Genomic DNA, 13,057 nt, shown 5'->3' on the forward strand with positions numbered 1-13,057 from the left:
GCCACTGAAACTTTATTTTGTCTCATTTCTCTCCCCTTTTGGTCAAGAGGGCACAGTTTTAATGATTGGGAAATCTTTGTACGTTTGTTTAGTTCTTTTAGGTAGTTAATTACATTGTTGCAGTGTGTTTTTTTAAATGTATAATGTATAGGTTTTAAATTAAAATCATGTTTTTAAATAAACATGATTTTCCTGGTTTCTTACATGAGGGTCTTGAACTTTGATGAATTAAAAAAATATTTCCCCTTAAAGGCATCACAGCATTAGAGAAGGTATGATGTAGTGGTATGAAACATACGGACTTTGGATCAGGTACTCTGGTTTGGAAGCCAGTTTTGTAGTATGACCTTGTGTGACCTTGAATACCTAACCTGTCTTAAGCCTCAGGGATAAGAAGAATCACAATACTATAGATTTGTTATGAAGCATAAATTCATAGATGATTAACATCTAATATCTAGTCCTAATAAAGAAAAGCAATGAATAAATACAACTTCAAATGTTAAAACCCTCTTATTCGCATTTAACATTAACTGTAATTTCTTTCTGTCACAACTGTATCCTACTTGATGTAATCTGTGCATAAATTATAAAATATGTATTTATACTGATCTGTAAATATACCATGGATACCATGGATAATCTTATCAAGTATTCCAAAATCTCAAAACTTCAGAAATGTTTATAGCCTGTCTTTATTCCACTTAGTATGACTATTTTTATGTATGTTGCAGATCTTACTATGGGGGTGATCCCCAGACACCACTAGAGATGTTATGTAAATCAGTGATACGTTATCTTTCTAAAAATCTGAGAAATGCTGAAATCTCAAGACACTGCTGATGCCACAGGTTTTAGGTATGGAGGAGTTGACCTGTAGAGAAGTTTAGCAGGTGTTTATTAAATATTTAAGCTTTTATTATACATGTTTCAAAAGTAAAGGTGTTAAGTTTTAATTAAAATCTTCCATGCAACATACAGAGGAAATATTCATCTACCCTATGGCCCAGCAGTTCTGCTACTAGGAGAAATGAAAACATTTGTACATAAAAATGCCTTGTACAAGAATTTTCATAGCAGCTTTATTCACAGTAACCAAAAACTAGAAACTATCCAGATGCCCATAGCAGAAGAATGGATAAATAAACCACAGTATATTTACACAATGAAATAGTACTCAGCCATAAAAACGAATGAACTACTTTATATATGCAATAATAATTAATGAGTCTCAGAAATACTGACACAAAAAAGTTCACACTTCATGATTCAGTTATAATGCTAGAATAGGCAAAACTAAACTATAGTGATAGAAATCAGACCTGTCGTTTCTTGTTGGGGAGGGCTTTGCGGGTAAGTAGTACTGTCCTATATGTTGATGGGCATTCACCAAAACTGATTGAACGTTGCACTTAAGATCTGAGTATTTCACTGCTTGTAAGTTATACTACAATTTTTAAAGTGTTTTAAAATATATAGGTCAAATACTTGAAAAATGAGTAGTTAGGAGATTCCAGGTAATCACTTGAATTCAGCATTGTAAAATCTCATTTTATAACCTTATTCTCGATTGCTTAAGAGCAGCTTCTTTTCTTATAAATGAAAAAATTGGTGTGTATTCTGTAGAGATACTTGTCCCTGATCTAGGTTCTACAAAATGCCTTTTGAGATGTCTAGAAATTGAGATCAGGATGCCATTTTGATCAGTTGTTTATTATCTTTGAGAAGAGAAGAGATCAAATCAAATCCTGGTCTGAAGCCTTTTTAGTAAAAGCTTTCAGAGCCTCTTGATTGTAGGGAAAAAAAAACTAATAGTAAGTACTTAAGAAACAAGCAAGTTTTTTGTCTGAACAATGTACTCAGTTTTCCAGTAGGTACAGGCTGCCAACCAAACTTGATTGACAAAACCAGGACAACAGATTGAAATAACTACTTTTGTGTAAAAGTAATTATATTATGCAATGAATGCTGCTGCCTCATGAGTAACCAAGCACCATGCTCTGTGATTACCGAAGTGGGGTGGGAGTGATAAGAAGGTGAAGTGGAGGCTCGTTTGGGAGTAAGAGTACCTGAGTTCATGAAATTCCTGCTCTGCCAACTAAATACACTGCTCTTCTAGGAGGTATCAGTGTACTGTACCGTGATATAATTCAATCAGAAGTAATAGACCCTGATTCATAACTTGGAAGTCTCAGCAACTTCTGGCAATTTCACTTTGCTGGACTATACCACGAAAGTGGAGGCTGTGCTCCTGCAGGTTTTACTCTACCCTTGAGGTGATTTCTGCTCCTATCAACCTGTTTCTCAGTATCCTGCATCTTGCAAAAGCACACACGTGTGTGCACACCCTGGAATGCAAGTGTGTTTCTTTCATCCTTTCTGGTTTTCTCCAGTCTCTGATGCAGTCTCATCAGCTGGTGAGTGTGGTTGTTTTGTTATCCAAAAGAGGCAGTTCAATTTTAAAATGTTTTCAAGCACCTATCCTCTCTGTTCAAGGCTCTTGGCTAGGGATTATACCACATCAACTCTTCATCTTTGTTTCTTCTCTGGTGAAAGTTGATTTGCCCTTTTATATGCTGCCATCTTACAAACTGTTCCACTTCTTTTTCACTGGGGAAGATCACTGGATGTACACTACCTGTTTTTATTTATTTGTCTTTTTTCATTTATATAGAGTATAATATGTATAATTCTGGCATTCTTCTATTACTATATGTAGTCTCAAATTTGAAGTGACTCTTGATAATGTTTAATTTTGAACATTACTGATTTTGAGTGAACAAATTTAAGGAGTTTTATCATAATAGATTTCTGATTAGTTCTTCCCTTCAGTAACTGTTTTTCAGTTTTAGTAAGTAATGACTGTCTCTTTCAAAGAAAGCAACATCTTGTCTTTTAATTCACCCTTGAACAAAGTGTTAGACGAGGTCAAGAAATAGTAATTCCATTGGCATGCAGGCATCTTTTAGTCTATCACTACTACTACTAGTAGTAGTAGTAGTTTATTGCAGTACTACTACTACATTAGTTTAAAAAGTTGGCAGTGGTATTTGAATATTATCTCATCATGCTTTAATCCATAGTTTTCTTTAGTTCTTTGTGATTTAGAAAAAGCCCACTCAGCAGTCTCTGGGTCAACAACTTCAGGAGTGGGAGCAGTGGGCAGTTAGAAGTAAGATGGAGTCTCTTCTCAAGGACCTGGCTTTTAGTCATGGTGATATTCAGCAAACTATAATTCAAAGGAGAAACATAATCTAGGGTTAGCTGCATTGAGAAGCTAGCATTTAGCTGAAGTATGCAGGGATGGGTAGAATTGGAAAGTTGGAGGGATGGAGCAGAGTGCCAAGGAACATTCAACATGGAGAAAATGGCAGCATGACAGAGATTAGAAGGTGTATAGAATCTTAGAGTAACAGGTTATGGGCTCGTTTGATTTCTAATAAATTTATATAAAATAGTAGATGATTAACTGGTTTAATTTGAGAAGAGATAGTTTGAAGCCAGATCATAGGTAGCTTTAGATATTTTTAGATAGTACAAAACCATGCCGGGTTTTGAAACATAAAAATATTAAGAAACGCAAGTAGAAAGCGTGTGTTTTAGGCAGTGTATCTGGCCATAGTGTATAGACTAGAAGATAGATAATCATTAACCAGATCTTGTAGTTTTGTTAATAAATTGATAATGACTAGAAGAAAAGGAGAAACAGTAATTGGCAAGCGTGGGCTGAATCCTAGGTAAATAGGGTAGCCAAACGTTTTGATGATCAGGATGATCCTGGTTTATGCCTGTTGTAGTTGTATGACCAGTATACCTTTTTGCTTTTAAAAGTTAAAAATTGGACAAATCATATGGTGACCTAAAGATAAATTGTTGTATAACTGAGAGCACTTGCTGGGGGGTTAGGGGGGGTGGCATAAGAGAACAGAAAAATCTGTGTAATTTTTAGAAATTCTTATCACAATGCCACTACATTTTCCTGTTTGGAGGATTAAACATAAAATTCTCTTATACAGATACCACAATCAAATCAGCTATTTTAAAATCCCAGTTTTTTTCTTTAAATGAATTCTTTCTTAGTTTTGGAATATTTAGCAAACTGAGAGATGCTATATTCAATCTTATCTGATATTTTCATTTATGCCATCTGAAAGGAAGGCTTTTTAAGAGAATTCTAATAAATCAATGTACCGTACATAAAAAATTTTCAAATAGAAATGCAGCTAGTGACAATTGAGGATATCCTGTGTATCAAAGTGCTGTAGTAGTTAAAATTATCGAAGGAATGGCCTTCAATAAGTCAACATTTTTTTGTTCCCTGAATCCCTCTTTTTTTTTTCTTTCCTTTTCCCTGATTGAATGAAACAGGTGGCTGTCATCACTTAATACCTGTTTTAAGGCTTGTACATAGATATAGCTATAATGTAGGTGAACAGTCTCAGAATGCTTAAAGCTCTTGTTTTCTGTCTGTAGGCAGAAGGAGAAGACAGCCTTAAGAAGATGCAGCTGATGGAACTTGCAATTCTGAATGGCACCTACAGAGACGCCAACATTAAATCACGTAAGAATAAAACTGAGGCCCTGTATTAAAGTTGTCCCAGTTGTTTTGTCTATAAACCTTTCTTCTTTTGGCAGCACAATACTTGAGCAGTTAAACAGATCTGAAGAGTTGAAAGACTTATTTCACATGCTCTGGGACTTAGTCCCATTTTTACTGCTTTCATGAGTTGAGGACACTCCGTTTATTGTATTTTAAGAAAGCATATCTAAGTTTTCAGTGGTAAACTTCTATCTTTTTGATCAACCTCTAAATTCAGGTTTCAGGAAATTTATATTATGTTGACTCCTGAAGATGTAAGGCTTCTAGCTTATTTTGTTACATTTATGCAAAAGAAAATCTTTGGAAGCTTTCTTTTTAAAAAAAAAAGCTGTTTTGGAATGTTTAGGTAATCAAGCCTATTGAATGAAATTATCCTGCTGTTGGATTCTGTCCTTTCACCTTGCTTGCATGTTTTCCCTCCAGTATTTTTCCCGTTGATTTCATATTTGAGTTCACAGAGATCAGTGGTTGATAACTATGATTTGCAATGCTATTTCTTCTTTTATGTGTTTTTAAGCATGTATTTATAAACCATAGAGGATTGCTTTTTTATATTTGAAATGGAATAACATGAAATTTATATTTTGAGGTGATATAAGGTATACATGTCATTCGTATGAACATATTATCTTTTTTTTAAAAAAGAAACAGAATTTTAAAGTCCTAGGCAACTTTGCAAAACCCAGTGGGTTTAGAAGTGATTACTTTAAAAATGGTCAATTTTAATTTGCTCATGAGTCTGTGAGTATATCATTAGTAGCCCTGTATTTAAAAAGCATACATTTTTGTATTCTTTTTTTTCTGTGAAGAAGTTAATTCCTAAACATGCAAGAAATTTATATGTACCCAGTAATTACTTGAATAACTTAATATAATGAAAGTTGGTTTCTTTAATTTGAAACTGAGGCTACTCTTTGGGGATATACCAAAGCTGTGTTTCTGTGGACTCCAATTACAAGTTATTTTTAACATCTTTTAATGCAGGTGTTTTCTTAGGCTTATGCATGCACCTTTAGTCTCATAAAATCTTAAGAACAGAAATATCAAGTATATGAACTAAATATAACCTATTTTAATGGTATCATCCATTGTTTTCATTTTAATTAATTTATTATTTGCTTAAATCGCTTTTTAATGTGTTTTGCACATTTATTCTTAATCACATTGGGAAGGGAAAGCTGTTTGCATTTGATTGGTGTGCTTTGGCATTTTTGTGTGATCAGTGCATGTACTAATGATTTCCTTTTATTTTTCTTCTTTCTTGCTTTTTCCTTTCTTTTTCTACTCCCTTCTCATTTTTCTGTATTTTATACTGCTATCTCTATACTTCCTTCTGAATTTCTTTGCTTACTGTAGCAGCCCTTGCCTTTTCTCTTGCAGCAACAGCCCAGGCTGCCCCAAGGATTATTACTGGGCCTGCACCTGTTCTCCCACCAGCTGCCCTGCGTACACCTACGCCAGCTGGCCCTACCATAATGCCTTTGATCAGACAAATACAGACCGCTGTCATGCCAAATGGAACTCCTCATCCAACTGCTGCAATAGTTCCTCCAGGACCTGAGGCTGGTTTAATTTACACGCCCTATGAGTATCCCTATACATTGGCACCAGCTACGTCAATCCTTGAGTATCCTATTGAACCTAGTGGTGTATTAGGTAAGTTATTCTTCCTGTACGGTTGAAGACATACTTCATAATTTTTTCTGTCCCCAGATTTTGAAATGATTATATCAGTTTCAGAGAGGCAAGAAAAGTTCCACTAGGAAACATTGAAGACTGTATTTTATTTCAGCCTCTCATAAGAGTCGCCCTTTTAAATAGTACATCTTAAATTTGTTCAGACTCACTTCTTCATATCTTGAGTAAATTGATTGTGTACATTTCGCACCAAGAATATACTTCTCACATTTGGCATTACTAAAATCATTCTGAGCTTCAGCTCTCCCCTCTCCCTATCCCCAGGATCGCCACTACTGCTCAGAGTTACATTTCTTGTGCCTCAGGTTTAGTTAATGGCTGGCTAAATTTTAAATTTCTATGTCAAAGTATTTTGAGGTCTTTATGAAATTGATATTACTGTGTGGGGAGGGGAGGAGTGTTTAAATTTGTGATCACTTAAAATATCGTAGGAGTCACATAATAGTTCTGTTCCTAAAATTTCTTCAGTTTTGCTCTTGAAGTTCTGGTTAATACTAAACATAAGAGATATTCTTAATTTCAGTAATACAGAATGGAATTGATGAGTAAATCCCAAGACACTGAATTCAGAATCACACTTTAGGCAAAAATATTAGATCATACTTGAAACACTTGGTTAAAAACTGCAATACATGAACAAAAAGTCGTGTGCTCGAAGACATTACCGATGCCTTTTTCTTATAGAGTGGATTGAGATGCCAGTCATGCCTGATATCTCAGCCCATTGACTTGCCGGAGGAAGGCCTAGAGCACGGCAGCCGTTCTAGCACGACCAGTCAATGTGGGAAAGACCGTTTCAGTGCGACCCTTTTGTTTTATCAGACAGATTCTGAATAATTTTTTTCCCTGAATTGTCTATGACCTTGGTGCTGCATGCATGCTGTTGACTTTAGGACTTTGATCTTTGAATACCCCCCACCCCCAGCGTTAATATTGATTTATAAATGTCTAAAGTCTTTAGTGAACGTGGACACTAAGATTTAAACTCAGAAATTCATTGTTCAATTAAATGAAGCCACAGTGCTCTGTATGTTATCTGTGTGTGCATGCACTCAGGTGCCTTTTGTTTTATGAACAAATATATATTATTGTACATGTTTTCTGTTTATCACTAAATCGTTGTGTAAAGTAAATTGTAGGTCAGAATTTTACCACAGAACTGTTTTATGAGAAGCTTGTTTCTGTTGCACATTTCTTGAAGCATTTTTTTAAATAACATGTAATACATAACCTTTTTCAGTTTTCCTTTCTATTAATACTCTGTCCTGTGATCTCATGCATGCTCCTTCCCACCCCACCCCCCACCCCCCCCCCCAGAACTCCTCTCTGCTGCACCCACAGCATCTGTTCCTGAGGAGTTTTATGACTGTCAGTGTTCCTGCAGGGGTGTATCTTAGCCCCCAGCTGGCATTCCAGCAATTTCGATGCAGGAAGGATCTCCTTGATTTTGATGATACGTGATGCTATACAAGTATAGTATATGATCAGTCTATCTAAAACGAAAAGGGGGTGATGGACTAGTTTACTGCTTAGTAACAGCAAGACGCACTGCTGTAAAATTGTTTCTCCTTTTAAAGCAACATGTTTTTTGTTTTATTGGGGAATTTATATTTATAAAAGTTTAATTGTTAGACTGGCAAAATTGAAAGGTAAATATTCAGATACCTAATTGGCAATCAGAAGGTGACTAATATTGAATACTAAGTGAGTTAAAAAAAAATACACAACTAGTATTCTTGATTTTGATTCTTGCTTTGCCACCTAAGCAGTAAAACATGATATTGACTTTCTTGAAAACTGAGAACATTATTTAAAATTTCTAAGTTGTAATGAATTTGCACACAGATAACATGCATGCTGTATATCAATTATCAGCGTTAAATTATTTTAAAATAAGCAATGCCCTTCAAAACAGATGCAGACATGTGTGTTGGTGGTAGTGAGGAGATTGGTATTAGCATCAGATCTTCATTGGTGACTAATTTTTAATTCCCTTCCTTTTATCTTTAGGTATGGCTTTCCCAACGAAAGGCTAAGAATTCAAGAACGGTCTTAACTGAACCCTCATCAGATCTGAATTTAACAAATGCTTAGTCTCAGCAGCCTCCGGGGGAAAAAAATCTTAGCCTAGCAGTCAGTGACTTACTTGCACTTTTTGCACATAGATATAAAGTAAAATTATGTTATTAATTTGGTTTAGTCTGTAATATTACAAAGTAACTGTAATTTATAAAGGAGTGTATAGTAGTAAACTGACTGCTAAGTGTACTCTACTGTTTGCTTTACTAATCACCTAATTCATTGCAGTTCATACTTATTGACTCAAAGTTTAAAACCACAATCTGTAGGCTTTAAGAATTGCTTTTAAACCTTTTTAAGTGATAAACTTTAGAAGTGGTCTTAAGGTTAGCAAATAATTGTCAGCATTAAACATGGCATTATTTAAATAGTCCTGCTGCAAGAAAGGCACTTCAGTGAATATGTGACTAGTAAAGCTTAAATGTGTTTGGATCTAATAGAGTTCATGAAATGCTGTAACTTGAGGATTATAAATGAATGGATGAAATAGGTTAAGGCCAAGCTGTTTGAAATGAATGCAATATTAATAGATGCATATATACGTGACATATTATGATTAATTTTTAAACTACTGTGCCTTAACGTATTTGTTCAAACAAACTTTTGTAGTAAATGAACATTTTAAATCCATTTGATAAGCCTGCTGTTAATGTTGTTTTGTTTTTTCCCCCCTTGTGAATGTTTTCTAACTTTGTCTTGGTAATTGCAATTTAACTAGGTGCGGTGGCTACTAAAGTTCGAAGGCACGATATGCGTGTCCATCCTTACCAAAGGATTGTGACCGCAGACCGAGGTTAGTTTAGTTCTGCAGTTCTTGTTTGTAAGAAATGCGTTGGGTGTTCATAAAATTTGCAACACCACACCTGATGGAAAAATGTGTAACTGCTTACCTGCACACTGTTTCTTTTCTTTTTCTAAATTCATTTGTAATAATAGAGAGATATAAGAGTTTTTTGTTTTTTGCTCCCTTCATATCTTAACTTATTAAATCATCCTATATTAGTGTGTACTATGATTTAGTCCTACTAAAACATAAATTAGTCAATTGGGGAAGCTGTTAAATTTTGATGTCTTAATTATTTTTCAGTAATAATTTTTGCTAAAATTTACCTTTTATTTGTTCTAAAATTTTGGGTTGGTATTGCAAAATGAATTGAACAGATGGTGCTTTAATGAGAGAAGTAAAGGAATATATGCCTCCTGTGTACTTTCGGAGAAAACTGAAGATTTAGTTTCCATTTTCCTCTATAATAAAATATTTGAGCCACTGTGTAAACATGAGGATGTGCATGTCAAAGTTGAAATCAACAAAGTAAGGACTGTGAAGATAACTTTGATGTAGTTGGATTTTTTTTATAAATCAGAAAGTCAGTTAATTCTCTTTTTATTCTTACATTCTCTTACCAAAAAGGATCCTTTGATTTTTGTCACGTGCTGCTAAAATCTCTTATCTGAAGGTAGAATATCTCCTGAAGTTCTGGGGTGATATGAGTGAGATTCAGCTGTTCAGATTTCTTTTTTTGACTAACCTGTGACTGGAAAATGAGTCTTCATTTTTCTCCTTTTCACCATTTATAATTTCTGTCCTATATATACCCTTAGACCCTTTTATAAATTATTTGTGTTTATTGAGGAGTGATATTTTCGGTTTATTGACATTGAATTGCTTTTTAAGTTTTTTCATCACAAGATAGGAATCCCATGCAGGATAGAAAAATAATTCTTTTTTGCACGCTTTTGTGATATGGCACATTATTACCTACTAACTAAGTTGAGCAGTGTTTCTCATATTTGTGTGGGAGAGGTGATAGGTTTAAGTTCCATTTATATCATCTGCAAACTTATGAAAGGCCTGTCTACTTAACACTGTAATCTTAAATGCTGATGGCCAATATTGGACGCAGCTGTTGTCCACATGAGATATAAAATGCCTTTCCAAAGATGTTAATGGTATTATTTAGTGTGGTATCATACATTTAATTAAAGGGCCTTGAAGACTTTTGATATATGTACATTACTTCTATTAATTCTTCAATGAACAAAATAACCCCAAGGTCAGTGACTGCCTGTGATGCTGACACTCCTTTCAGGTGTGCTGTACATAAACATAAACCATCATTCCTGTATAAGAGCAAGTCTCCCAGGAAGAGAGAATTAAAAGAAAAATTGTCGCTTTAGGCTTAAAGAAACTGGATAATTCCATGAATAATTTGAAGCTTTATTCATTTCGCTAATGTCTAAAACAGCTCTGAGGATTATTTTGAAGTAGTTTTTCTGCTGTTAACCTTTCCTTGTATGCCCTCGTGTTAGGAGATTTCTCCTGAGTTTGTTTTAATATAGTAGTTATTGGCCTGCTTGATACTCCTATGCCTTGAAATGGTTGAAAATATTAGAGGAAGATTTTATTGTATTTGGAAAATGACAACACATTCCATGCATGGCTTTTTTATAGTTATACAGAGTGTTTTGATTAGTACAGTCGCTCTTTTCTGAACTCAATGTCAGCAAACCGAAATACTAATTAAAAGAGAAAAAACAAACAAACAAAACAAAAAAAAACACCAGAATACCTGTATACTGCTCTTGCTATTACTTTATGCACTCATTGGGTCTAAGGGAGATGTCTGAAGTCCCTTGGTTAAATTATTTTATGATACTACTGTGCTCTCTACTTTTGAGGTTTTTTAATATGAGCATCATTTAATGCAAAGAAACTCAGCCCTTGGACATATAACCATGTAATTCTGTATGAGAATTTAGAGTACTGCATGGTTGATAAATACCTAGTTCTTTAAAAATAAACACACCTCTACACATATTTCAAAACTGAATTTAAAGCCTATAAAAGACCAACTGACTTTTTTAGTTGTAATGACCTATAATGGTTTTGCATGGTTGACGCACCTGTGTGTACTGTAGGAGGCCGGCCAGGGCTTGGCAGGGGATGTATTCTAGGTATACTAGTATATATAAATGGTAGTATGCTTAGTTTATATATTCCACACTCAAAAAAACATTATAAGAATTTTTATGAATAATGATTTTCAGAAACCCTCATACAATTTGTATAAGAAATTTAATGCCATTTTAATTAAAATTTTAAATAATGTCAAAAATGCTTTAAGATATCTGTACCTGTGAAGCGGTATGATTTTACCATGTTAAATATTTATTTTCTTTGATTTTGGAATAGCAGTTTTTTATTTTAAATAAAATTCCACTTTTTTAAAGAAATTCAGGGAAAATTTGGTCACAATGAAGATACAGTATTTTTGTAGTATTTATAAACTATCCTAAATAATAGATTATAGAAAGCATTTTTGTTACATGAAGGTAAATCGGTCCATTATATAGATGAGTTATAACTCTGTGAACATGACACCTGCTGGGTTTTGTTTTATAAAGTGGCACAGAATCTAACTTTGCACTGAATATCTTTTCATTCACATCTCCTCTGCCTTAGTCACAATGGCAGCAGTACAAAAATCCTATCAAACCTCAGAATATAGTAGAAATAATTAAGCTGTTGAATGAGTCTTAAAAAATCATACTACTGTTAAGTGGACCAAGTTTGGTGAAGCAGAACGTGATTGAGGTTGATTAAGGAAGGAACAACTCAAGGACATTGGGAATGATAACTTTTCCACTTGAGAACTTACGTTTTACTGTAATTTTTTTTTTTATTTTTTGTTCTGTTTGTTATTTTGCAAAAGAAAATAGTATTTACAGGTGGCTTCTTTTAAAATATAAAAATATAAAGCAGGAATGTATATGAAATGTCAGATTTTATTGTATTTGCAGAGTATTAGCTTTGAAATTGAATAAAGAAAGCTGTTTGTAGTTTTAAAATGCCTTATTGGTATCAATTAGAAATTTCTTCTATTTTTTGATGTACTTAGAGCTTTTTTGAGTATAGAAATTTTAAATGGCAGGATTTTACAGTGTTTACATGCAAGTTCATTTTATAAGTGTTCTATATGTGTAAAATAGTATTTTCAACTGGAAAGTGTTGGCTAGAGCAAAAGACCTGGCCTTTTTCTGGTTTCCATGATGTTGCCTACACTGCTAGACTACAGTTTAGTATTGCTTTGTATCATGAGGCCAAGAAACTCCATGTTGTTTGTAAATAGAATAATTGAAAAAGCAATAAACATTTATTGAACAAAAGAAACCTTGTTTGGCCCAGAGTTTATGTTGAACCAAATTGTTCATAGAAATTTAAATTTCTTTAGATTCATTTCTGTCAATCATCAGTTATTAATAATCACATCCATCATTAATAGTTGCTTTAATGCTTGCATCTGAGAGAATACTAATGCTTAATAGCAGTCAGATACTGATAACTGCACTGACTGTTTCAAAATTCTGTAAACCAAACCTATTCATTGTTGTTTTCCAATTTCCTTCATTGACTGCTACTAACTATTAGTTGTTAGTTGTATTTTATTTCTATTTTTTCTTGTTAACCGGTTGGTTTTTTGTTTTGTTGTGTTTTTTTTTTGTTTGTTTTTTTTTGTGGGAGTGGGCTCTCTTTCATTTGTTCAAATCATGATATGATAGTGTCATGATTTTTATTGTATTCTGTAGATTGTGTCATTCAGTTTGTCAGAATTAAACATGCTTTTTTTTTATTAGTTGTGATTAGTTTTTCATGTTGTCATTAAGCCGTCACTAGCTGAA

The 13,057-nt window shown here is 33.8% G+C and overlaps 1 protein-coding gene across 9 annotated transcripts in view; it reads left to right on the plus strand.

The window, feature by feature from the left end:
• Nucleotides 1-13,057, plus strand: part of QKI (QKI, KH domain containing RNA binding) — a 152,188-nt gene that overhangs the window by 135,874 nt on the left and 3,257 nt on the right. For 3 of the 9 annotated variants that reach the window (XM_077120801.1, XM_077120808.1, XM_077120807.1), the window contains exons 5-7: nt 4,474-4,561; nt 5,957-6,256; nt 9,096-9,170. In XM_077120801.1, the coding sequence (XP_076976916.1) occupies nt 4,474-4,561; nt 5,957-6,256; nt 9,096-9,170 (463 nt within the window). The other 6 variants (XR_013159456.1, XM_077120802.1, XM_077120803.1 and 3 more) reach the window with 6 other exon arrangements.

The sequence above is a fragment of the Tamandua tetradactyla genome, chromosome 11 (genome assembly GCF_023851605.1).
Source record: "Tamandua tetradactyla isolate mTamTet1 chromosome 11, mTamTet1.pri, whole genome shotgun sequence".
Taxonomy (NCBI): Eukaryota; Metazoa; Chordata; class Mammalia; order Pilosa; family Myrmecophagidae; genus Tamandua; species Tamandua tetradactyla.